Below are 27,951 nucleotides of genomic sequence, written 5' to 3'. Positions count from 1 at the left end.
AGGAATCCTTCTTGGTGCTTCTGAAATGGAAAGTGCATGAGTGATCTTTTGGTCTAACCTAAGTAAATGGATATTGGACATCACTCTTTCAACATATAATTGTTTAATTTTAAAGGAAACATCTAGAATTATCAACCTGGCTGCCTTATGTGGTACCGCTGTTATGCTTTAGGGAAAGGAGAGTGCCAGGAAGCCCTTCATGCAGCAAGACTTTTAAAATGGAGAAAAGCTGATTCAAAGACCTTCTGGCTTTCCTTTAATGTTGTAAACTGAGCTATAATCATAAAGTAGGACACATTTTTCAGGTACCGCACAAACACATGACTCCATCAAAATATATTACTCTGAAATGATAATGCAAACTATAAAAGAAAGTAGTCAGTACGATTTTATTGAGATGTTCTAGTACAGCATCGGAGGATCTTAAAATCCTACATTCTAAACCAGTGCAAGCACTGCAAATGATATATAGTATTGCTGAATCTAGTAGGTATCATATCTAACAAAAGAAAGTTAACATCATATAAACATCTACAGGTTGACTAATAATTTAAGTTGGAGGTTAAGCAACTTTGGTATGTTCATGTTTCTCTGGCTCCCCTTCTTCATTAGATATATCTCAAGTGTACCCCCCACTCAGTGTAGCTAGACTGATATAGCCGGTGGTCTCACTTAAGTTTCCACACCATGAACAGCAAGGAACGAGAAAGATTAAGATTTGCCTGGTAGTCTTCATCATCTTTGTTGAACCTAAAGCATCAAGTAGTGAAAGTCTGCATTTCCACAGTGTAAAACTGAGGACACTAATGAGCTCATAAATGTAGTCAGTCGTACATTTAAATACAAAAGAGGAGCTAAATAATGAGAAAAACCATCAGTTAATTCAGAGAACAGTAAAACAGTGTTTTTTTAAAAAATCAGATTATACTTTAAAATTAGCTCTATAAATTTTAAATATCTTGGAGAAAATGATTAACTTAGAATCAACTGGCTTTAATCATAATGCATCCAGGCGCACACTTGTGTGTTAAATGGCCTACATATGCATTTACAACTCTGTCTTCATTTCACACAAACTTAGAAATTTTGAGAAATAAAATTGTTGCACATTTACCAGAGACAGTGAGGCACTTCACTTAGGACAAAGTTCTAAGGCCTTCTTATGAATACAACCCTAGCTGACCTTCCCCTTCAGGATCACCTTGAGCTATTAATGAAGCAACGTTTGGTTTACTTTTTCACAGCAGTCTTCTACTCACAGTTGCCATGGAAGAGCTTCAGTTAAGATAAACAGTTGCCAGAGACCTACTCCTTTTGATCACAAAAGATAAAAGAACACCAAATGAAAGCTCATGAAATAATGCTTAAAAATGTAGCTGGTCACACTCACAAAAATTGACCTTTTTCTGTCAAAAGCGAGATAATGATTAGTGTAGTACATCTGAATGGATGTAGGGGAATCTGCATTTTACTGGAAGTCCACAATGTGAAGTCATTGGAAACAATGGAAAGTAGAAGCTATAGCTAAAAATAGGATGGAAAGAACAAGATGACACGATATGGGATGGCCAGAAGAGAGCACCAATGTCACAGTGAGTTCAGGGACTACATCTCAAAGTGGTTTCTCAGTCAGAGAATTGCTGAACATAATTTTGAAGTTTCAGAATATAGCATTTCAAGTAAGTGATAGGTCTCCCCCAAAATAAATATGTCAGTGGCCATTTCAAGATAAATAAAATTTGGTTCAGAGGAAGTGCAATAACTATGATAGTTTAACTGAAAACTAGTTATCACTAAGAAAAAGAATAAAAAAGAAAAATTCAAAATTCATCGTATCATGGTTTTTCTAAGTTTTGCTCCAAAATAAAGGCCTATACAGGGTTTTTACCCAAATGTCTATAGGCATTATGGTTATATATTCACACAAAAGGCTTAATCTGAAGTTACCTTTGTAACCTCAAAATATATAAAATATGAAATTCTGCAGTGGGATTTTATATTAGAATGCTGTCACCTCAGAGATGCACTCAAAAAACAAAGGAAAGTTCACCAATCAGAAAGAGTCAAGATGATAAGAACGTTTAAAACTGTTCACTAAAAACCAAAAAACCACCACCATCCCCCAATAAACTAGAAACGGTCTTGAGATTTAGAAGGGGAAAACAATGAATCTCAGAGAGAACAAAGATTTGATGCTTTTGCCAGCCATTATCTTATCATTGCTGTCCTAGCACTAAAAAGCAGAGATAAAAACAAGTGGGAAATCTGAGGAAACCACTTGTCATTTCCCATTCACTTTTACAGTGGAACGTGGCTGAACAGGTATGACACGGATTCCCCATTGTGTGTTCTCCGGATGGCCTCAGCCAGGATCATTGAGATGTCAATCACCTGAATGTCAACGAGAAAGCAGAAAAGGAGGAGTTATTTATATTTCTTTAAAAACCAAAAAAGCGAGAAAGTCTAGAAATGACTTAGCCAGCAGTGCACACTAGGTGTGACTGTTGACTGTTAAACTGCCACACCCTCTTTTGGGAAGATAGATAGTTAGGGGTCTATTTTCAACTTATAATCTGCTGAACCAAACTCATGGAGGCTCCCAGAAAGAAGATTTGCAGTGTAGCTACTCAAATGTTTCCAGGGCTTCTGTTAACTAGAGACATCCTTTTCTTAGGATGTTTGTTACAATTTAAAGCAATTTTATGTGAGGCCAGGGATGTAGCCTAGTGTCTTAAGTGCTTGCCTGGTAAGTGTGAGGTGTGAGTTGGATCTATGGTACCAAAGTTAATTAATTAATTAATTAATCTTAATCATTAGTGAAAGTTCTATCTGTCTGTGTTTCAGAAAAGGTTGTGACTGTGTCATTTCAGAGCATGACTGTGATGGTCTGACTCTGAAGTTTGCAAATCCTTTTTCTGTGAAGCATTAGGACTATTTTTGACTTTGCAGTTGCGAGGATTTCTGTTACCCTCAACTCCACTGCTGTAGCATTGAAAGCTGCTATCAGACAACATACAAATGGCTGGGTGCCAGTAAAACTTTATTTACAAAAACAGATGGTGGGCTGCATTTGGTCTTAGCCGATGTTAATTCCTAAACAACTGCTAATCATGCATGAAGACATAAAACAGCGCCATTTGGGTCATGATAACCATCTTTCTCTCTCTGAAGAATTAGAAACTGAGAAGTGGACCACTGTGACCCACCTTCATGCTCTGCTGGTGGGAGCCAAGGCTTTGAAGGCTGAAATGCCTGCCATGGTTCATTGAAACAGAGGCCAAATGGAGATGCAAACCCTTTTGACTGATTGCAGGCCAGGCAGTGTGAAGTGACTGTCACCAGCTCTGTAGTGGCATGTGGGACCCAGTCAGGAGGGCTATGAAGTAGTGAAACACTGAAGATCTTAACACAGCCCACTGTGCTTTATCATTCCCTCGTTTCTAAAATTGTGTTGAAATTATGTATATATATATATATATATATATATATATATATATACATATATACATATATATGTATACACACACACACACACACACATATATATATATATATATATATATATATATATATTTGCCATTTTAGCTATTTTAAGTATATAATTCACTGGCATTAATTGTTGCATAAACATCACCATTATCTATTTCCAAAACTTTGTCATCACTCCTAATAAAACTGTACCCATTAAATACTAAGTCCCAATTTCTCCTCCTTCAGCTCCTGTTAATCACTGGAGTGTAAAGTTTTTTGAACATGCTTCCAAAGTTTGAGGGTATAACCTAGGGGTGGAATTGCTGGGTTATATGCTAATTTTGTGTTTAATGTGAACACAGCCTGTTTATACCACTGTTCCTTTGCAGTTTTACTCATTTGCTAGTTCTAAATAGTGCACGTGGATCTCTGCTGCCTGGCCCCTCTCAGTGACCTGGTGCCACTGAAATCCTGCTGGGAGGGAAACGGCATTCTCTGTTGTCCATGGAAGGCTGGTTGCTATTTTTAGGGACCCTAAGCAGGTGCCTAGCTGCTTGGCTCCGTCTAAGGTATAGATCGTACCTGAATCTTGGGGCAGTGCTTCATTTTATCCTCCTGAGGAATTGTGTTTGTAACAACAACGGCCTCAAAGGAGGCATTATTTATTCTGGAAATAGCTGGCCCAGAGAAAATCCCGTGGGTAAGGATAGCATAAACTTTGGTGGCTCCAGCTGACAGCAGCCTATAAAGTAGGAGACATAAAATTAAGTGTATGCTAATATTCTTGAAATCATTTCTCTCAATATCAATAATAATAGCAACAGTGATTTTTACGGAGGAAAAGATGAATTTCCCACACATTTATTAGCCAAGACCAAGAATGTTAGTAAAACATAGTATTCCACTAAATCAGGGATTATCAACATTAGCATTTGGGCCTGGAAAATTGTAACAGGGGCTGTCCGGTGCATTATAGGAAAATTTAGCAGCATCTTTGTCCTACACTCACTAGCAACATTCCCCTCACCTTAGATGTGACAACCCAAGATGTCTCTAGACATTGCCAGAAATCACCCAGGAGGCAACACTAACCCAGCTGAGAACCACTGCTTTAAAGTGAACTAGGCAAAATATTGCCATTTTGATGAGTAATCAATATACAAAGTATCGGTGACACTTCAGTACATCTCAAGTTGGACTGGCCACATTCTGAGTGTGCCAAAGCTCTTTCCTTCTGTACACAGTTTCCAGGGAAGCACTCTCTATTTACCTCTTTAAAAGATCCTGAAAGTTCCACATGGAAAATGAAAAGGCTCATGGTTTCATTTCAACCAGGAAAAGAACAATAAAAACAAAGGGTCCTCAACTTTCCTTTGGCTTAATAGCACACTGCCAAATAATCAATAACAATTAGGGAAACTAGGCTCAGCTTTTTAAAAAAACTGATCTTTTTTTTCTTTCTGCCTTCATGCTCTCCTGGGCCATCCCACATACCTATCGGCAGCGAAGCAAATGGTGCCACATGTGTCGGCCATGTCGTCCACGAGAATGGCCACGCGGCCCTTCACGTCGCCCACCAGCACCATCCGGTCCACTTCGTTTGCCTTCTTCCTCTCTTTGTGAATCAAAGCAAACTCCACATTCAGCCTGTCTGCAATGGAGGTGACCCTGCATGAAGTTATGGTGGATGACATGTTAATACAGTCCATACAATTATGAGTCCTAACTGTAATGTTTCCCATTGTCTCCAAAGGATTTTAAGCCTACTTTAGGCTAATTACTATGTTTAATTCATTCTTTTAACAAACACATACACAATATTCAGTCAGGAAAAAGACTCCTCTTTAAAAGATACATTTGGGTCACTTGTAGGAAAACGGAGGTACTTGGAGACCATAGTGTATATGGTATCTCTTATATGAGAAGCCCAAAGCATAAATAACTCATGAACATAAAAACAGATAGATGCTAGGAAACAGGGCAATAGATCTTTTGCAAAGAGGAGGGGCACTGAGAGACGGAGGGAGGCGGGAGGGAAGGGAGGCGGGAGGGAAGGGAGAGGAAAAGGACGAAAAGAAAGTTCGGAGGTCCTATGCACTGTACATGGGCCAACTCCACAGGAGGAATGCCATCATCAAGCACTGCAAAAATGTACTCATAGAACTTTTAAAAAATTGAAACAAAAAGAGAATCTATTTTTAACCTTATTCGAGGAACACAGCCAATGAACACATGACCATTGCTTTTTAAACCAGGCGTGAACTGGAGAATGAGTAAACAAAAGTGCTAGTGACAGACTCCTTTGGTGGCATCTGGTCATGAACACCAGGACACTGGACCACTGAATGAAACTGATGTTCCATTTGGTAGTATTTGCAGGTATATCTTTCAAATGACAGGTACAGCTTTAAAACAAGTGATATAGCAGAAACACCATTTGTTCGGTTTGTGGAGCAAACAGTGGGATCAGAAGTCCTGGGTGGCTCGTCCATGAATGTGCCAGCGTGTGACAACGGATTTTGTTGCACTAGAGGCCGAAGGGGACCGACTCTGTGAGCTGTCAGGTTGGCTCCCCTGTCTATCCAAGGCAAGTGCTTAAAAGCCACTGGCTCAGGGAAAAGAAGAGTTCTGGGGGTTGGAAGAAGCAGATTTAAAGTGATGAAACTTATTTCAAAAACAATGTCAAAGACATAATGTGACATTAAAATTTTGCTATCCTGGTTTTCAAAATAATAGTCATTTTGCAAGTCAGGTGAAAAATGTTCTCAGGCTCAGTATGCACATATCCCAGTTTAGGAGACAGTGCACAGAGGATATGAGCTCCAGACATGGTTTTCTCTTTTTTAATTTGGTACCGGGGATTGAACTCATGACCTTGCACTTGCCAGGAAGATGTTTATACCACTGAGCTAAATCCCCAGTCCTAGACATGGTTTTCAAAGCAATGGTCCTCTTCCTTAGAGGGCAACCAGGAAAAGAGTGCCCTGTGGGCTTGGATTCAGGACAAAGCAGGCAATTCTCTCTTTTTTCTTTGCTCGCTTTCTTTTCTACTTATGTATTTATCTATTTTGTGCGTGTGGCGGGGGGGGCACTGGGGATCGAACACAGGGCCTTTGCACTGAGCTATATGTCCAGTTCTTTATTAAATTCTCTATCTGGAGATAGAATTTCACTGAGTTGCTAAGTTGTTCATGCTCAGGGTTGAACTTGCAGTCCTCCTACCTCGGCCTCCCAGAGTGCTGGAATTACAGGTGTGAGCCACCATACCCAACCAAGGGTGTTTGATTCTGAGAGGACCCAATTTCTGGGGCTGAGAGGAAAGCACAAAGGGACTAAATACTCTAGGCTGCTCACCCTTGTTTCTGAGAACTTTCAACATCACCAGTAGCAAAATTTTATAATTGTGGGAAAATGGAGACATAATACATATTCCTGAGAAGTTATGCTATGACAACATATCAACAGATCACACTGAAATCCCAGGCAGAAATATTTAAAAAATAACACCTCTCTCTCTGATTTTGATTTTTTTCTGGACATATATTTCACATATATACATTCTTTTATTTGTGTGTGTGTGTACCTGTAGAAAGACTCCCTGGAGAAATAGCTATGTTGGTAGAGATACAAAGCAGATACAATTTTCTCCTAGGTTTTCAAATTTTTGTAGAGCATGTCCTAAGATTATATGACCAGAAAAGAAAGTTAAATCAGAATTATTTACTTTTTCCCACTTCCTAGACCACTTTTATGTAGATACTATCTCAACGGTGGAGGGTATTTCTTAAGTTTTACTTTTTCTTGGCTGGCAACCCAATCAAGCTTCAAAGATTACCCAAGAGTGACCTCCTGTGGCAATCTTAAATTTTACTTGCAGTGACTCAAGCAAGCCTCAAAGGTCTTTAAACATGTAAATGGGTGCAATCATTATGGAGGTCCATATGGAGGTTTCTCAAAAAATCTAAAAGTAAAAATTCCATTTGACTCAGTTATTCCTCTTCTAGGTATCTTCCCCAAAGAGCTAAAGACATCCTATTGCAGTGACACCTGCATACTCATGTTTACAGCAGCGTAATTCACAATTAGCTAAATCTTGGAAGTGGCCTATATGTCCATCAACAGACGAATGGATAAAGAAAATGTGGTATCTATACATACTGAAGCTATAAAGGAGAGCTATAAAAGACTCAGCTATAAAGGACAAATCTGAGACATTTGTAAGAAAATGGATACACTTTGAAAAGCATAATGTTAAGTAAGATAAATCAGACACAAACTTAAATGCAGTATGGTTATTTTCATTCCAGTAATCCAGAGTACAAATAAAGAGCAAAATAAAAGATTGATAAAAGGAGCTAGAAAGATCTTCTGCAAATAGGAAGGGGCTAAGAGGCCGAGGGAGGGAAAAGGGCTATAAAATGATTTAAGAAGTGTCATGTACATACACTAAGTACCTACAATCAGTGCAATCATTGTATGTCACAAACAGGAACTAAAAACGCTAACAACAGTAACATAGAAAATGGGGGAGGAGGACCTAGACATTGAGAAAGGGAGGTGAAAGTGGAGGGGAAGAGGATGAAAAGAATCAAGATACACTAAATACTATACCTACTCAGTACGGTGAATAAACATGGTGTATTGCAAACACGTATATGAACAAAATAACTGAAAATATAGAAAACAAGCTCTAATTTGTCAGATAGCTGGCAAAATAGGACATTTTGCATTAAGAAGCCACAGATCAAATGCATGGGTCTCACATTACTTTCAAGGCTGTTGGAAGGAGACAGTCATTTGGAGAAGTGTCCACTCCAGAATATAAGGTTGCCAGTGCTATGTGGCAACCACTTTGGGGCAAAAAGGAAAGGAAGTGGCAAAGACTCTGAAACGTGTGCCTCCAATGTGGGCTTTCTTGGTAGAGGGAGCAAGGGTGGCTAAGGGGGGCTGCTTTCAAGGGTTCTCAATCAAACAGCACCTCAAATCTGGCCACTTAACCTGGCCAGGGTGCTCTGCATATTTTAAAAGTGGGAGTTAGAATATAATAAGACTTTGTTTCAAAATGATAAGAAAAAGGTGGATAAATTTAATAGTTTTGGAACAAGCAGATAACAAGTAGAGGTTGGGGAAGGAAGAGTCAAATTCTAATTTCACTCTTCATGCAAAAAGAAATTGCAGATGGAAAGAAATTGGAGCAATATGGGAAAAAAAGGAAACTTAAGTCCACACAAAATCCCTGAAGAAAAATTTTAAGGATGAGTGCTTCCTAAGCTCAGAACTCATATGTGAAGGGAAAAGAAATAGGACTAGGTAAAAAGGTTTGAGAAGTTCTGTGGAGAACAAAAATATAAAAAGGCGGAAGAAATGAGGGAACTGTTGTGGGAAATATTGCAATACACACAAGAAACAAAGCTGTGATCGCCTGTTAATGCAGAATTCTTGACAATCTTAGGAAAGGCCCCAGCTAATAAAATAGTAGGCAAAAAGTGGGAAAAGGCCACTCGTGGAAAGTCACAATACCAGAAGGGGTGTTTGATCTTCCTTGCAGCAACCTAAGTTTACAGGAATAGGCACTAGATCACAAAATTGTGTGATAATCCACAGTGTGAGCATGTGTGTGAGAATCAGTGGCAGCAATATTGGATGGACTGCCACCTCTATTCTTTTTGATGGTCTAGCTTTGGGCACTGTGCATCAAAACTAAAATGGCTTGTGTCCTGGACTTGGCAATTCCACTTCTAGAAATGCATCCCACTTGTACATGTGTGCAAACATGGCACCTCCAGTATATTGTCACTGCATGGTATGAACTGTAGTCCCTACAAGTGTGCAGCAGTCGGCTGATCATAGGAATTACAGTCTCTGCATATGTGGGAGTGTTACTCAGTGTAAAAGGCATTCAGGCACACCTGCTGCATGTCCAGAGAATTATGCTAAAATTTAGCAACCAGGTTTTTAAAAAGTGCAAGAAAGAAAGTACATAGCATATTACTATTTTCATGTAAGACCTAAGGGGGTACGTGCTTGACTAACGTCATTCTGACACTGGAAAGAACAGTGGTGCTTAAAGAAGCAATGAGGGGAGTGCTTTTTGGTACTGTTTCAATTTTTGCTGAGAACAAGCAAGATATTTGCAATAGGTATTAAAACAGAACTGGGACAGGAAAGGAAAAGGCCATAGGTGTCTGCACGACCTATTTGGGCTTATTAGCTACCAAAGTTATATCTGCTGGTTAAAAAAAAAATAATAGGCCAGACACAAAAGCCACTTATTGTATGATCAATTAATGTGCAAAGTTCCAAAAGCACAGTTCTGTAGCAACAGAAGGTAGGTGAGCAGTAACCAGGGATTGGGGTCAGGGCACACGGGCAGCAACTGCTAACGGGGCCAGGGGCTTCCCTTGCTGCAGTGACCATGTTCGGGATTAGTGGCACTGGCTGCTCAAGTTCGTGAATATATTGCAACCAGTGAACTGTACACTTTAAAGTGGGTGAGGTGGAGGCATTTGAATTGCAACTCAGTGAGGTTGGCATTACAAACCAGGCACATCATATGCTCCTCGACCCCCTAGCCTACCTCTTCATCTCAAGCCAGGAGATTTGTTCTGTTTGAATGCAGACTGCACCACATGACTGAAGTAAGTTTCCATGTCAACCGCAAGCATTTCCAGTAGAAACGAGTCTGCGAAGTTGCCCACATTCTTAAGCCGCCCGACAACACGGCATTAATTAACCTTGATGTGGTAGCCAAGGGCATTTCTGTGCCCATCCTACACCATAAAGGGTCCTATCACACGGTGCTGTTTTCCAGCCCACTGCTGCTCGAATGGGGCTCTTTGCAAGCTAACTGCTGCTGTTTCTTATATACTGGTGTCTCCTTCCTGTCCACGGCCACTTCCTGCAGCTGGCGGAGGCCTGTCACCAGCTGTATGGCCCACTTCTTCCTCCTCTTCTGTGCTGGGAAACCTATGCAGCCGTTGGAGGGCAGCTGAGGCAGAAAAAATGGGGCCTTTCTGAGAATCAGGGCCTACTGTGCACTGAGGGCGTTAGGACTGCCCACTTTCTGGGCCCCTCCTAAGCTCTTCAGTGTGACTGCACGCCCCCAACATGGCTGCAGGTGGATGAGGGTTCCCAAGCAGGGACAGCCTTATTTACAACGCCGGCGATGGAACTCAGGGCTCCCTACATGCTAGGTGAGTGTGCGCTCTTCCACCAAGCTGCACTCCCAGGCCCTACATTGAACAATCCCCCCAAAGATTCAGGGTCCCTGTGACTCTTTATACATTATTCACGCACACCAAGCAGCCTCTTTTTCACCCTGGGCTGGTGGGCAGGTGTCTCTCCTACTACCCCCTTCCTTGTTGTGGCCCCCAGCTGGACAACGCTACTCCAAGCCACATTTTTCTTTGCAGATTTCATATTTTTTTTTCTTCCCAGACTGCAGCTGCCAAGGTTCCTGAGTCAGCAGCAGCCTGAGCTTGCAGTGAACACTATGTATCAGATCAGCTTTCATTCTTCTCAGCCTTGATTCTGAACACCCTGTGCCCAAATGGCTCACTAACTCCTTGAGTCCTCTGCAAAGCCGATTACACTTGCTACTCAGGACCACTTTCTCATGCCATTCTGTGCACATCACTGCAGGCATTTGAGCAGCAGATGGTCTCTCTCTCTCCTTCTCCCTCTCCCTCTCTCTCAAACTTGCAATCTTCCTGCCTCAGTCTCCCAGAGCGCTGGGATTATAGGCTTGCACCACCATGCCCAGCTGCCTTCTATTTCTTTTTTTTACTTAGTCTTCTTTGAAACTTGCTCTTTTGACAGTCTGGTGATTGTTCTAGCACCCTAAGATGTCCTCTTGAATTGCAGACTTGGGATCAGTCACCAGGTCACATAAGCAGGGAGAGCTTACTGAGCAACTGGTAGTGGAAGTCTCTCTGGAAGAGGCTCTGTGACTGAAGGGGTCACCAATTCTCACAAGAGGAATTCCTACTCTCACCCCTGTACATACTGCACTGTACATCTGTCGATGGTCCAGGCTCGGGAGCTGATTTTTCATAGGTCACTACTTTTTCCCCTGTTCAAAGGCCTGGCCTGCTACCTAGAGGCCTGTCTTTTGGCTCTCTTCTTCATGGAGGCTCTTATGTATGTGTTAAATGCTACTGGTCTCTTCTTAGATCCAATACCCATGTCCCAGGCCACCGGAGCATAGCTTTCAGTCCTTTATTTCTTGGCTTCGATATTTCTGTTTCTCAGAGTCCTACATGCAGAAATTTTTTAAAAAAAGATTTCATTCTTTTTGGTGATCATTTGCAAGTGTTTGGAATAGGAAGAACTAGCTCAACTGTGTTGTTAGTTAAAAGCCTTATTTTCCAATTAAACTTATTACTTTTAGCCTGGTGTGGAAGCATATGTCTGGGAATCTCAGCACTCAGGAAGCTGAGGCAGGAAGATCTCTGTGAGTTTGAGGATAGTCTGGGCCACATATAAGTTCAAGGCAAGTCTAAATTACATTGAAAAATCCTGTCTCAAAACAAAACAAAACAGAAAAACCCAAGCAAACTTTGTTTGTTGAAACAAAGTTCTACAACACTGAAAATGTTTATTAGTTTTATAATCAGAAAATAACTTTAGAAATATTTTTTGCTGAAAACAAACGTATAGAGATTGTGTTATGTGTTTACTCTTGTGAATGATGAAATGCTGACAGAGATGATGGGTTTCTGCTCTGGCAGTTAAGACTTTGGTCTACTTACTTGCTCATCTTCAGAATAAAATGTTAAGTAATTTGAAACAGGCTCCTCAGGCCTGGGGGGGGGGCGGTTGGCTTGTGGAACAGCACTTGCAGAACCTGGGTGAAGCCCTGTGTTCCATCCGTAGCACTGCTAATAATAATACTCCTAATGCCGTAATACATGGAGAAGTGCAGACAGGAAAAAGCAACTGATGCAGACAAATTCCCACGAGCAACCTGCATGGTACCTTTTGGCTCCTCCTGCGTCGGGGGAAACAATGATGCAGTTCCTCCACTCGCTGATGTTCTCGCGAATCCACTGCAGGACTGCGGGCTCCGCATACAAGTTATCCACTGGAATATCAAAGAATCCCTACGCAACAGGTGAGTGTCACACTGTAGAGTTTGTTTCTTTGAAGCGATAACTGCTTTCATTAAACAACATTTTAATTTTGTATTCAAAAGAAATCTTCCAACCCACTCTCCTTTTTTAATTTAACAAAATCACAAGGTAGATGCTTCAGGCCAGCCATCTTCAAAATGTATTCAATTGCTTGGGATGGCCTTTTGCAAAAAAGGCAAAAGAGCCAGGCTTTAATTAATTAATTAATTAATTTTTAGGTTTTTTTTTTTTTTCTTGAGACAACGTCACCCTACATAGTCCAGGCTGGCCTTGAACTCACTATGTATTCCAGGCTGGCTTCAAACTTACAGAGATTCTCCTGCCTCAGCTTCCCTAAGCTAGTATTACAGGCCTGCACCACTACACCTGGCAGGGCTACTGTTTTTTAGCTCCCAAACCAAACACTTTACATTCACTATACATCATAAAACAGGTACTGTATAATATGGCCTGATTTAGAAGTGAAGGAACTAAGCTATGAAGAGGTTAACAAATGTACATTACAACTCCACCATTCCAAAGGTTTTCCAGGAGTTGGGATGGAATTACACCATGCATACTTCCATGAAGTCATTTTCACTGCTCCAAAAACAATGACAAAGACAGGATATACCGACACTGAGTTATTTTAAAGAAACTCCAAGACAGGAGCCATATACAGACTCAAACTTAAGGAATGCTACCACCTTCGGAAATGATTTCTAGCAGTGCCTCTGTTCAAGAATGTATCTGTTTGTGAACAATTCAGTTTGCAAACAAAAGGGTTATGCACAATTTTGCTTCTGTTTTCAAACTCTGCATCAGGTGACAAATACAGCCACAGCCATCTTCCCTGATGAACACGACCGCAGCCTTCTTCCCCAGAATCATGGAATGAATTCACTTCATGAACAAAGGCACCACTTTTATTTAACAGAGTTAGGACCTAACCACTGGCAGAAGGAAAATCCTGTACCTGGATTTGAGAGGCATGCAGGTCCATGGTGATGATGTGATCGGCCCCGGCCACCGAGAGCATGTTGGCCACAAGTTTTGCAGAAATTGGAGCACGACTCTGAAAAAAAAAGAGAGGTGGATTTGACAGCAGGAAAAGATAGATGGCATCAGATTCCTCCTCATAAGCAACAGGTGAGAAAGCTAAGTCACACATGGTGTCATCAAAGGGTAATAAGGAAAATAACACACATCGTGACAACAAATGATATATTTATTCCACTTTGTTCACCAACTACTGTTTCCATATACTACTGTGAAGCAATGTGCTCAACACTGGGTATAGAGAACAAATGTCAAAGAGGCATACATTTAAACATAGAGGCTGCTGCACATGGAACGTCACAATTTGCATAAATCAGGCTGGAATAAATGCAGATAGGTAAAATAAAAGGTATAAGAAAGAGAGATAATAGCAGGAAGGAAGGACACAGAGTTTAAACGGGATAGTTGTCAGAGACCCTATTGAGATCAATTTCAAGATATGGCAGCAAAGACCAGAGAAAAGCATTTTAGAGGGAAAGCAGTATGGGGGACATGGCCAAAGCCAGGAGATGCTTGTGCAGCCAGCGATGGCAGGAAGTTCTGCTGTCAGAGATGCTTTTCTGCACGTAGGGCTGGATGCTGTCCTCGTTGCAAATTAAACAAAAACCAGGTGGAAGACTGAATATTTCATGGTGATGGATAATTGAATATTTAGAGAAAGAGATGCACTGTCATTTACTGATGTTTGTTTTAATGTTCCTTAACTTCTTTAAAGCTTTAGTTCCCACATTAGAAAATTGTTGACAAAATTTTACATCAAAAAAGCCACAAGATTATATTGATATTATCAGACTACAGAGAGGATCTAGGTGGAATTCAGCAACTGTCTATGAAAAATATTTCTACACACCAGTACTCCAAAAGAAAACATAAGCTTGAAGAAAGATGGCATTCACTATAATGACAAAGAAATGATCCCATTAAACACATACACATTCACACACACGGTGTATCACAAACAGTAAATTCATGTAACTACATGCATAGCAAAGAATTATATCAAAATGTTATCAAAATTATATCAAAATAGATTGTTTTCAATTTCTCTAACACATTGTGTTTCTTAGAAAATATTTTATAATAAAATACAGATAAAGAGAGAGAAAAAGAATGAGAGAAATATCTCAAAATTTTAAGAGTAAATGCTTCTAGAAAATGAATAATAGGGTCATGCTCTTTCTTATTTTTATCTTTTTTTAAAAAAAACTTTTCAATCTTCTTTATCAAGTATATATCTTAACTCATGTTTTCACTTCTTAATTCCCCCATACTGTGTATTCTAGTTGCCTTTGGAATAAATCTGATTTTCCCAGCTTCCAAACTAAAGCCCTCTGGCTAATGTGGCTGTATAGTCTACTGAGAACTGTCCCTGTCCCATGTCTTTGCTACTGGGCAGCTCTCTGCAGTGGGAACTGGCTTTACCTGCCCTCCTGCAGAGAGCCCAGTAGCCTTACCTGTATACCCACATGCCTCCTGGTCCCCATCCTACCCATCTCTGCTGGCCAATGCATTTAATCCTCCAGGTCTGGCTCCAATCTCCCAACTGTAAGGCACTCTAAGGACTCCAGACATAATCTCTCCCTTCTAAAGTGACATAGCATCCTTAAGCATTTGCCCCCTACTCTTTGGGTCCTCTTTGTGACACCAGTTGAAGACAGAAACATCATCACTCACAAGGGCAAACAGCTGGTTTTAGCCATCTCATCCCTTACCGAACATAGCTCATACCCTGCACATGATAGCTTTCCAATAAATATTTCATAGCAGAAGCTCTATAATATCAAATTTCCAAGGCTTAGTCATTAGCCTCATTGATAGCATTTTTTCGTCTAAGAAATTTCCAGGACAATAGAAAGAACCAGCTGGTCACTGTGACTTCTTTGTAATAAAATTCGATTGGCAATGCTAAGTTCCTGCTCTTCCTAGAATTTTGTAAATGGTCATTAGGTCTGAATGTGTCTTCTCCACAATTCAGGAGATGGCGGTATGATTGCATTAAGAAGTGCCGTCTTGTAGAGGTGACTGGGACGGCAGGGCTCTTCCCTGTTAAGGGAAGGGAGGCCTTGGTGAAAGAGGCTGTGGACTCCATTCTGTATGCTTGCCCTTCTCCCATGGACAGACACAAGATTCCGCCCTACATACCACATACCGCTGCCTTGTCCTCAGACCTCCAGATTCCAGAACTGTGAGAAAAAATTGTATTCTTCACAAATTACCCAGACTCACATATTCTGTAATAGCAGCACAGTGCAGATACCAGAAAAAAAGACCACCTTCTATCCACAGTGGCGTCCAGCATTTTTTACTTCTGGGATCCAAACCACAGAGGTAATTGCTGAATTCACACATTTGATTTCCTTCTTCAGACTTTGTTTGCAAACTTGGTTTTGGTACTAAGTTTCAGAGTTTGGCTTAATACCCAATTGAATCCTACAGGAACAGTGACTTACAAGTCAATTTATATGACAGCCTAGGCAGGAGAAAAATTAGTACAGCGTTTAAACACACGTAGACTTCTCCAGTGAGAAATACATGAAGGTCGCAGTTTTGCAAGTCAGCCCAATAAAGACAATGACTCTCTCATGGTAATCTAGATCATATTCAATGTATCAAGCACCTCCCTGCCACAAAAGTAACTTTGATAAGCTTTTGCAAAACTGTAAGATTTGCAGAGGTTCATATCTGCTACCAAGTAAAAGAAAACAATATTTTATCATTTAAATGAGAACAGGACCTTTAAAATGATTTTGGAAGACAGAAAACAAACAGAAACACCAAGCACAAAATCCTTCACCCCCTCCCACCTCCAGAAGTAATTATTCCCTGCGTTTCCCACAACCTGCTGTTTTTACCAGGCAGGGAACCAGCAATTATTGTCTACTATGGCAAGAGCCAGCAAACTACAGCCCATATCCAAAACTGCCTTCAGCCTGTTTTTGTCCAACCTGAGATTCTTACATTTATAAGCACCTCAAAAGCAATGAAAAGAAGAATAGTGTTTTGAGGCAGTGGAGGATTATATAAAACTCCCATTTCTGGATGGACGAATAAAGTTTTATTGGTTCACAGTTACACCCGTTTGTTACAGTACTGGCCATGGCTATTTTCACATTCAAGTGGCAGAAGTTGGGCTATTGTAACAGATCCAGTGATCCTCAATTTTGGACCTGGCTTTTTTCAGAAAAAGTTGGACAACTGTGGATTATAGGCTAGGTATTAGTGGCTATAAATAGTGGCTCATGCTGTCCTTAATTTGTAGATGAGGAAACTGAATTTGCAGAGTTTCAGTAACTCTTTTATAAAGGGGAACCTGAGTAAATATAGTGTTGAAATTCAAACTTGAGCCCATTTCATTCCAATGTGAGCACTCCCAAGCTCAAACCACTTTCTATCATGTCTTCTACAATTAAGATGGTCTCGTCATCACTTTTCCATGTCACTAGAAAATTGTGAAGATATGTGATCATGCATGAAACCATTCTTTCACTATGAGAACCTATTTCTGGGTCCTTGTGCATATAAACCAAACCTAAAATGAAATTGTACAAATGTACCAGGTTTGCCTAAAAGAACAGCAAGGGATGGGGTTAAAAAGCAAACAGGCTTTAAAGAGGACTAAAGCTCTAAATTTTCCTGAGTTTCTTTGCAGGTACTTCTTTTTTTTTTCCTTTGTAGGTTCTTCTGAATAGAGTAATTACATAGAATTTCAATGTGTCATGAGATGTCATAGGCAGGACAGACTCAAGGAATGGAAAAAGGACAATAGAAAGCCTGGGAGGTATGCCCAGAGTTCCTTCTGTGGCCAGCACAACTACAGCCCACGGCTTTTGGTGACACTCAAATGCCGTATCGCCTTTGCCTGCCCACAGGAAGTGAAAAGGAGGAAGTAAGCTCTCTGTCTCAGATCTTGTCTGGTCTCCTCATGGTTTGCTCACATTGGCGCATGGTGGCACTTGTTTAAGAAGTAAAACGTGCCAGCAGGCTCGAGTGATTTTTCTCCCTTTTCTTTTTGGTTTTTTGAAATAGGGTCTCACTATGTAGCCCAAACTGGCCTTGAACTCACTGTGTAGCTCGGGCTGGCCTCCAACTCACAGTGATCCTTTTACCTCAGCCTCCGAGTGCTGGAACTGCAGTCATGTACCTGATGCCAGGAAAGGCAGTTTCTCTCAAGCGCTTCCTGAATTCCTGTTGCAATCCCATGGGCAATTTTCTAGGTGTACCTGAACTACTCAAACCAGCAGAGAAATAGAAAAATTGTCGGAAACTAAAAAGAACACAAAAATGTACATCAGATAATGGATAACTGAGAATGACTGCTCCTTTCAACAAAGTTGAAGAAAGAATAACGGTCTCCTTACTCTAATATAAGTCACACTGACTACACAGACATCCCAGAGTAACGGTACGGGGACAATACACAGGCTATTGTAACACACTCAATGATCCCCAGTGTCACACACAGCTCTTCACAAAGAGAGTTGGCTAACTGTATCCCAGCCACCTCCAAGGTTGTCTGGAGCTGTATATCTACACAGTGAAGGCTGTCCACCAGACTAGCTGGGGACAGTCTGCATGGCCACTTTTTCCTGGCACAGTTACTTAGTAATAGAGCCCACTTTTGATCTCTACAGTATCGTGGCTAGGATGATAAACAATATGACAGTAATATTATCTCAAAGTTTGAACTGCCCCTCAAATATATATTTTTCAGTATCAGGGATCTAACCTAGGGTCTTCACACTTAGCTGTATCTCCAGCCCTTTTATTTTTTTGAGATAGGGTCTCACTAAGTTGCTAAATTATCAAGGCTTGGCTTGAACTTTAAAGCCTCCTACCACAGCCTCCCAGTTTTAAGCTACTCAGTCTGTCGTCATTTGTCACAGGAGGGCTATGAAACAAATCCACTGTACTATGAGTCCTTTCTTTCTGTGTCCTTGTCCCTCACCAATAAGCCATAGGGGTTCCTAAGTGCTACACATACTGCTTCTCAACTCTTTGCCCACCCTTGTCTCTGTGTTGAGGACGAACAAAGACTATTTTTCTTGTTTTTGACACAGGGTCTGGCCTTGAACGTCCAGGACTCCTTCACCTCAAACCTTCTGAGTGCTGGGATTACAGAAGTGTGCCACCATGCCTGGCTGAGGATGAAAAAAGTCTTATCTTTTCCATTTAGTTAAGAAGTTCAGAGAAGTCACAGAATGTGTGTTCAAAATGGCCCAAAACGTAAAACAAACCTAAATGTGTAAGAATAGGAAAACTAGAGAACAGCTTGTCCGACAATGCAGTTCTACAAAACAGTTGAACCCATCAAGGTTTTCAGAAGTCGATAGGACTCCTCTTGTTAGAACAGTGGTTTGGGGGCAGTGCTAGTGCTGGCAATCAGGGACAGTGGCCAGGGACCATCAGAGTTCCTGAAATGTAGGAGGCAGGGGGCAGACTGTGCTAGTTTCCCCATTACAAAGACTTTATTGTGAATAAAAATAAGAAACAAAATTTGAAAGCACAACCTTGGAAAAAGAGGTCAGTGCGAGTCATATATGTGCCAACAAAAAATGCAAACACCTCAATATCTGCATCCGCTATTTGTATCAAAGGAACTGGGGGTTAGAAATCACTCAGCAGTGGGACCGGTGCCTGACAGAGGAATGATTTACCAGAGAAGATACAATGTATTCAATAGCTCAGGGCCGAATACAAAGTGCAAAACCTACTGGAAATTAACTCGATAAGGAATAATCACAGTGTGGGAATTTACTAAGCTTCTTGCCACATGGAGGAGACATCGGTGGAAAATGAGCTCCTTTATGACCGGACAAGATGAAGTTGCTAAGCAATCCTGTGGAAAGATCCAGATGGGAGGAAGTGCTAAGGCAGATGACACAGATGGGACACAATTTAAACCCTGGCATTTAGCAGCTAAAAGAAATGCAGGAAACTCTAGAATTTAGTTCAAAAATACAAGAAGCTATATAAATAACAAGTAAGGGGACATGGTTTCATAGCAACATTTATGACTGAAAGTTTGGGCTGCCCACAAACTCAAATTTAACACACACACACACACACACACACACACACACACACACACACCAAGGTCCATGTGCTGGAAGCTTTATTCCAGTGTGGGGACACTGAGGTGATGAAAACTGTAGAATTGAGCCTACTTGAAGACAGGGAGGGTCATGTGGCACCACTCTCAGAACAGCCAGAGGCAGGTCTCGGAATAATAGCTCGGTCCCTGCAAGAAGGGGCTGTTATGCAAAGAATACACCTGGCCTGTTGCACTCTTGTGTTCCTTCCCCACACACATGTCCCTTCTTTATGTGGCTAGTTCCCTTTCTCCTTCTCCACCTCAAAGTTGTGACACAGCTTGAGAGAACACGTGCCAGGATGCCAGTGCTATGCTGTTTGGATCCTGCAGCCACCAGCATACTAAGTGACATAAACCTCTTTATTTTAGAAGTTACCCAGCCTCAGGGATTTTGTAACAACACAAAACTGACTACAAAACCAATCCACACTCTAATGCATGATTTGGCCTACTGTGACTCCCTGGTCAAACCCAGCCAGCCACTTGTTGAGATAATAATAGTGGTTCTTAACTTGTTTAAATGATTAAAAAATTAAAAGAATAATAACTTATGACACGTGGAAATACTAAATTCATGTGGTAGTGTCCATAAATAAAATTCTATGGAAACACAGCCATAGCCATTCATATATGTACTGTCTATTACTACTTTTGAGGTACAAAGTTGAGAACTTACAACAGAGATCATATGTTTTCATTTTTAGAAAACATAAGCTGAGCCTTCTAGTCTAATCAGTTCAAGGTAACAGTACTCCAATACCACATGGTCTTTTGGAGAGCAAATCTTTAGTGGGAAATTAACTGGATAGCCATATCAACACAGAGACTGGAAGCCACATCTGAAGAGGTTGAGATTAAAATTCAGGGAGACTTTGGTATATAAACTCAAATCTGTATTTTTTTCAGAAATTTGTTTTATTTTAGAAATGAAACTATGGGCTCACCATGAGCACTGTAGTGGGTCAAATGGTCACCCCCAAACTCACGCCCACCCACAGCTCCCAACATGGCCTCATTTTGGAAATTGAGTCTTTGCAGATATAACCAAAGTAAAGATCAAGACGATACCATTTGAAACCAGGAGCTCTGGTGCACACCTGCAAACTCAGCATTCAGGAAGCTGAAGAAGGAAGACTACTGTGAGTGAGAGGCTTATGTATAAGGGGTTTAAGACCAGCCGGGGCTATCCTGTGAGATTTTGTCTCAAAAAAACCAAAATATAAAAGATTAGGGTAAAACTGAAATACAGCCAACAGTATCATTGTAAGAGACAGAAAATGGCACACAATGACATAGGGAGAGGCCATTTGGAGACAGACACAGAGATTGGAATGAGGCTGCCACAAACCATGAGCCCAAGGAACCACCAGCAACAAGAGTTGTGGGAACATCTGTCCCTGTAGCTTCCAGATGGTTTACCCCTGCCCACACCTGTATTTCAGACTTCTAGCCTTTGGACCTGTGTGAGATTAAATTCCTGCTCTTTTAAGCTCCCCTATTTAAGCAAATTTCTTTTGTCTTTTTTCCTTTTTATCGGTACTGGGGATCGAACTCACGACTGCCTGCTTTATAAGGCAGGCGCTTATGCCACTGAACTAAATCCCCAGCCCCCGCAAATTTCTTTTGCCAGCCCAAGAAAACTAATGAAATTTGTTTCCAAAGTCTCTTCAAACTTCTACTTCTCTGATGTACCTTTGAGATTAGGAACAATTATATTTTCTTCAACCTGTACAGACTTACAGAGCCTTCTATAATGCTAATGTTGCTAAAAGAATAATTTAACGACATTAAACCTGTTCCTGAAAGGCTGAAAATAGACAATAGCATTTTTTATTTAACTTTTAACTTGGGAGAAATGTAGATTCACGAGCCTCTGGAACAATGCAGTTCGTAACAGCTGAAGTAACAATGTCACATAGCGTCATGGAAATATGCAAAATTATAGTGCTTTCACAATCAGGACCCTGACATTGCCACAATGAGTGAACTGAGTAAGGTGCTCCACAGTTTGACTGTGTACTCACAGAGGGGTGAGTGTGTACTTAGTTCCATCCACCGCTATACACACAAGTCCAACATGATAAAGTCAATAATGGTAATTTTTAAACCTGCAAAATACGCTTAATTGTTTTGGGATCTATAATCATTAACGCAGTAGGCCCAAAGATAAATCTGACAATGTCAGAGTGAGGACCATGCTCGTGACAGCCTTCAAAGAGAAAGCCAACAATTGCCAGATGTTCTACTGGTAGAGGTATACGGAGAAATGATGGTGACTCAGAGCAGGACACACCTGCCTCTCTCCTACCTTGTCCTTTTTATCTTGGCGGGCATATGGGAAGCACGGGATCACTGCAGTCACCCTGGAGGATGAGGCGATCTTGCATGCATTGATCATGATGAGCAGTTCCATCAGGTTGTCATTGATCTCTCCACAGCCACTCTGGATGATATAGACATCTTCCCCTCTAACACTTTCACCAATCTCCACACTGCGAAAAGAAAAATGCCACCAATGGACATGAAAGTGTGTCTGCATGTTGGAGAGGTCTCCACGACCACCGCCAGGTTCGATGATTCACCAGGCCAAATCTCAAGACTCAGCATAATGCTGCACTTTACATTTGACTAAGGTTTATTACAGGGAAGGGGCAGAGGGAAATTCAGCAGAGAAAAGCAGTGCATAAAGTGAAGTTGGGGGAAACCAGGTGTGAGATTCAGAAGTTGAGCTTAGTGCCTCCAGTAGCAAGCTGATAAGACTTGCAAAATGTTGCTACCAGGGAAACTGCTTAGAGAATCAAGGCCCAGGGTTGGTACTAGGTCCATTACCTAGACACCTAGTATGTGCCAAAAGACCAGGCATGCTGGCCTTCACAAAAGCCACGTTGTTCCCTAGTGGTTAACAGTTTAAGCACCATGAAACATTGTTATCAAGGGATGGTGGGAATCTTCCAAAAGTTAAGTTTCCAGACCCTAGCCAAAGGCCAACTTGGCAAACAAGCTCTTCTGAGTTTCAGGACTGCTGTGTTCACTCTTTCCTGCAAAATACTTCATTTTAGTGCTTTATTATTTATATTAAATCTTTATGTGAATGCTGCTTTAAAAATTCAAATCATTCTATGAGGCTTATAACAGATAATCAACTGCAACCCTCTATATGGTTTTCAGATATTTACCTTCAAGTTTCTAGCTAATATGTGTCTTCCTATGTCTTTGGATTTTTTTATCAGAGGATCCTGGTTTGACTTCTCACTGTGGAAGAAGGGAATTTGATTCTATTTCCCCTCTGTGCCATCACACAGGTGCATTATTTCCATCTTGCCATCATCCTAACACTGATCAATAATCAAACTGAAAATTGTCTATGTTCTCTCTCTCTCTCTCTCTCTCTCTCTCTCTCTCTCTCTCTCTCTCTCCCCCAATATCTCAAAAGCTGTAACCCTTGAGAGTTTCCCTTCCATCAGCAAAGGAAAGTTATAGTTCATCAATAAAATCTATGATTAACGGAATACATTTTAAAGTGTTATACTGTTTATGTGACATTTTTAAAGATGTAATTGAGAAAGTTCTTAAATGTTATGCTCCAATTCCATCTTTCTGTGACTTCTAATTGTACAATCTTATACAGTATGGTAACTTTTAGGAACACATACATCACATTATAGCAGAACTAGCTGTAACAGGGAAACAAAAGAGGTTAGAAAAAGAGGTGCAATGACTGAAACAGGGACAGGGAGATGCTTAGTTGCTAGCTTGGTAGCTGGAGCAGGAGCCAAGGGCTGAGGAATGTAGGTTGCCTCTAAAAGTTGGAAAGTCAAGGGGATAGACTCTCACCCAGAACCTCCAAGGGGAATGCAGCCCTCCTGACCCAGAAGAGACCTCTAACTTACACAGTTGTAAGCTACAGGAATAAGAGATTGCAAGTGGCCAGCACTGTCTGAAATATTTATGATCTGGCCTTTTATGGAAAGTTTCCCAACTCTAAGTCTTATGATTGTTTATCCCACAAGATCTGGTTCTGTATTTCCTCACCTTAAGAACCACAGTGTTTATATGATTAACAGCCCGTGGAAGGACAGAGGACCCTGTGGAAACACCTGTTCCAAAGACAGTCATGCGTTTGTTCATAAAGATGACCCACCTAGTTTGCAGTCCAGAGCTTTAACAGATTGTGGACAGAAGGCAGCATCCATTTGCTGTTCAGCCAGGTGATCTGTTTTGTTTGTGTCTAGATGTCCCACCAACACCTCATACGGTCAAAGGTGGGGCTTTTTCAGAGGTGGCTGGATCTACAATATGTGAGGCTGGGACTGATTCACAGTGTAATGCTAGGCTCAAGGGCACTAGGATTAAGGGCATGAGTGCTACCTGCCCTAAACATTCTGACAAAGATACAAGGAATAGAAAGAGCTGTGGTCATTCCTTGTTGCTTTGTTACATTCTGTCCACCATAAACTGGTTGTCTTCTATGATGTCACCCTGCCTTGGACCAAGTGGATTATGAACTCCAACATCTACAAACTGTGACTAAATAAACTTTTTTTCCCTTAATATTGAGTGTTGGACATTTTGCCTCAGAAATGAGAAGATTAACCAAGACAGGACCTTTTTGAACTCCCAAATGCATGCAACCAACTCAACAATGAATTGGCGTGGTAATTAAAAGATGGCCACAGAGACTTTAACACTTCTTCCATCAAGAATGGCGGTCTCTGTTGTCTGTCCTCAAATCAGGGAGAGCTCTGTGCTTAACCAACAGCATGTGACAGTGCTGGTAATATGCCAACTTCCAAGTCCAGGCCTTCATAGACTCACAGGTGCCCCTACCTGCCTTTTAAAACACTCCCTCTTGGAAGGCAGTTTCCATGCCAGAAGGGAGTCCAAGCAGCCCCGTGATGAGATCTGCAGCAAGAGGAATTCAGGTTTCCACCTAAGCTATTAGGCAAAAACTAGTGCCCACCTACCAGTCATGCAAAAGAGCCATCTTCAAAATGGATCCTCCATCCTCAGTAGCCACCCCAGCAGCCACATATGACACAAGCCTTCCTTGCTGAGTCTGCCCAAACTGCAGAGGTTCGAGCCAACTAAACTAGTATTGCTTTAAGCTGGTAAATTCCGGGGTGACTTCATACATGGCAGTAGGTCACTAGAACCTTGCGTCTCAAGGCACAGGTAAGGATACTGCCAGCTGGTGCACTGATCAGGGTACAAGGTTACAAAATGGACCTCTAGACACAGCTATGAATGTGCCCTAGGAAGTCATCCAGTATTTCCTTGAAGCTGCAGCAGACTTCTTCCTGCACATCTGGAGTGATTTAGAGATGAGAAGGTAAAAATTAGGAGGCTCTATGTCTGATTAAATAGTATTCATGCACATAATGGGAGTATTGATGACCAGAAGCAAACCAAATTCCTGGTCCTAGCTTAGTGAGGGATTTAAGAAGGGGCGATTTACACAAACTGAGTCAATTTCCCCTTCATTTTGACCCTTCTATTTCCCATCCCTAGGACCATGGGCTAAAACCCAGATTACTAACATAGTACCTGGTACAGAGGGGACCTGGTAAGTCAACCTCTGCAACTGTGTAGTTCACAGGAGAAAATCAGCACATTAACCTTTTATAGTCTGCCTGTTACCGCATAAAATGTATTAACTCTCAGACCTAATGCTTTTGGAGACCTTGTGATTTCTATTATCAAGTGGTAGACATAAGTTACTGAAAACCAAATAAAAACGAATTGCTTTCTATTTAAACATCTAAACAATCATAGGCAATCTGAGTCCATCCAGTATTTTGTGCAGAAATTCAAAACCAACTTAGCAATTAGGTGATCCAGACTAACCCTGTCTTTAAGAGAGGATTGTGTCACACTGAGATGTCATGAAAAGGCAAAACTTGTTTCCAAAATTTACTTATGCAGAAATTTCTCCTTTACTTTTGTGGCAACACTTTCAGTGCAAAAACCACTCAAACGGAATTGGCAAAGTACTGCAATCCTCAAACCTAGCTCTGACCTTTTCCAAAGCCCTTGGCTATCCCGCTGGACTGTGCACTAAATTCTGCAAACTGAAATTATGCAGTCGAGTGCTCCAGGCAATAATACCACCTGCTGCTCACTCGCAACTTTTCCTCACTTAAGAGTCGCTGTGCAACTGGAAGAAGTCACAGGAACGGAATCAATTTTCCCTAAAAGCTGACTGCCTGAGAAAAAGCATCTTTGCTATCAGCATTAATATAACCCTCCACTAAGCAAGTTCTGCTTCACCCAAAGTCGTTAAGATTTCTTCCTATGTTTTCCTGTAAAAATATTAATTTTAGATTTAACATTTCCATCTCCGATCCACGTCATTTTTTTTAACAGTGGAAAGTATGGACAGAGGACCCCCCCCGCGCCCCCCCCCTCTGCATATGGCAGTTCGACTGATCAGCATCATTTATTAAACATGTTGGTTGGACTGGAATTTTGCTAATAATAGAAAAGTTATTTGTTACTGTGTACAATTGACTGCACTAGACATCTGAGGGCAACGAGAGAAAATAGATGAACTTGAAATTAGCTAAGGAGCTCTGAAAACTCAAGCCCAGGGAGATAGGACCCCTCTACTCCATGCTTTTGATAAGGTCCACCTCCGGACTGCACTGAGCATAAGTGATCACTTCTTGTGAACCCAGAAATGAGCGGAATTCACATCAAACTAGGGCCCTGCTGCTGCACACAGCAGAGCACCGGAACCACAAAGAAGTTGAAAGTCCATCAGCTCAGCCCAGAGGCAGCAAATTAGAGGCAGCCCAAGAGAGCCCAGCACGTGCACCCTGGAGTTCCCACGCTCTTTCAACCTGCAGCACAACCTCGCCCATTGGATAACGCGCTGCTGAGCACCTGACCTGATCCCTGGCCTCCCGCTGGATTAGAACCTCCCGGGTCAGGCCCCGGAAAAGCTGTACTTGAAAGGTGCCCAGGTAAAACTAGTGCGCAGCCAGGGTACCGGACATGTGAGGAACCTCTGGAGCCCCTCACAGAGCTAGGGTTCGCCCTTGCAGGGACACGGAAACGGAACCCTGCTAAGTCCCTCCACAGCGCGTGGCACGGATGCGTTCCCGTCGGCCGTGTACACCCAATCTCCCACGGACTGTGACCGCCCCGATGTCGCCTTTCCAGACCGGAGTTTACAGGCCGGGAGCCGCGACAAGGTGCCCGCGAGCCTTGGGGACGACGGGTCGGGGCGGTCCCTGGGAGGAGAAACTCAGGGCGCGAACGGGGCAACCCGGGCTGCTGGCGGGTGCTCCTCCTCAACTTCTCCCCAGGCGCAGCCGCTGTGGCTCCGTGGCCGCGTTGCCACTGTCCCGCCCCGGAAGGGAGATCGCGGCTCCCGCGGAGGTAGCCAGGGCACGCGTCGGTTCGTAACTCGGCCCCGCAGCCGCGCGCCCAGCGTCCGCCCCGGCGCGGCCCCCACCTGGTCTCCTGGTTACTAAACTTCTTGGTGACCACCTTGCCCAGCTCCAGGCCCAGGCGGTCGGCGACGCGCTGGGACAGGTCCTGGTGTGAGCTGCCGCTGAAGAGCACGATGTTGGGCATGGTGGCTCGGGTTTTGAGCGGTACGCTGCGAAGGCGACAACAACAGCGACAACGACAGCGACGCAGACGGCTACTGCTGCAGGAGCGGGAAAGCGCGGTGGCGAGACCCAGGGGAGGGACCGGGCGAAGAGGGAGGAGCTAGGGGCGGAGCCAGCGAGAGTGAGAAAGGAGGGGCGGAGTGGAGGCGAATCTGGAGCTTGCCGGGAAGCTGGCTTCCCGCACCACCGGGTTTGCAGGTTGGGAAGATCCAGGGGGTCCTTCCCCTGTTGGAGGCCTCGGAATCCCACACTTGACATGTCCCATGTGCCTTGAGGGGGAAGACCAGGGAACCAGATAATTGGAGCACAGAGAAGGACCAAGGGGGTGGATGCCTTAGCGATCCTCCAGTGTGGAATGCCCCAAAGCCAGTGTAAAGGACTTGTTTTCAACTGTAGCGGGATCTGCAAACTGTGGCCCATAGACCAGATCCAAAGAGAGTAGCCTGAGTTTGTAGGACAGAGCTCTACATGTTTGCACTTTATGAGATGGTGCCACAAACCACCTGGGAATCCCACTTAAGAGAAATGGTCCCCTATCCCACACCCGGCTATTGCTCTTCTCTCATTAGTAGCTATGTATTATTAAAACATACATATTATTATA

The 27,951-nt window shown here is 42.3% G+C and overlaps 1 protein-coding gene across 1 annotated transcript; it reads right to left on the bottom strand.

The window, feature by feature from the left end:
• Window positions 1-365: 365 nt before the first annotated feature.
• Prps2 (phosphoribosyl pyrophosphate synthetase 2) lies at window positions 366-27,435 on the bottom strand. The gene is made up of 7 exons (XM_003462894.5): window positions 27,188-27,435; window positions 22,040-22,223; window positions 13,558-13,656; window positions 12,448-12,572; window positions 4,966-5,139; window positions 4,054-4,213; window positions 366-2,391 (listed from the first exon to the last, which is right to left on the bottom strand). The coding sequence occupies exons 1-7, from the start codon at window positions 27,307-27,309 to the stop codon at window positions 2,299-2,301; spliced, it is 957 nt and encodes a 318-aa protein (XP_003462942.1). The 5' UTR covers window positions 27,310-27,435; the 3' UTR covers window positions 366-2,298.
• Window positions 27,436-27,951: the final 516 nt, after the last annotated feature.

This window comes from Cavia porcellus, unplaced genomic scaffold (assembly GCF_034190915.1).
Source record: "Cavia porcellus strain 051 isolate PalLab524CR breed Dunkin Hartley unplaced genomic scaffold, mCavPor4.1 scaffold_33, whole genome shotgun sequence".
Classification (NCBI taxonomy): Eukaryota; Metazoa; Chordata; class Mammalia; order Rodentia; family Caviidae; genus Cavia; species Cavia porcellus.
The sequence above is the reverse complement of the archived record's forward strand: the minus strand, read 5'-3'. Positions and strand labels throughout refer to the sequence as shown.

What these genes read in the sequence shown, in the direction of transcription:
- Prps2 (XM_003462894.5), bottom strand. Translation starts at nt 27,309, where the DNA reads ATGCCCAACATCGTGCTCTTCAGCGGCAGCTCACACCAGGACCTGTCC. An exon ending in GCCAAGATAAAAAGGACAAG is followed by an intron (nt 13,657 to 22,039) that starts GTAGGAGAGAGG and finishes TTTTTTTTTCAG; the next exon opens with AGTCGTGCTCCAATTTCTGC. An exon ending in ATTTGCTTCGCTGCCGATAG is followed by an intron (nt 4,214 to 4,965) that starts GTATGTGGGATG and finishes CCTACTTTATAG; the next exon opens with GCTGCTGTCAGCTGGAGCCA.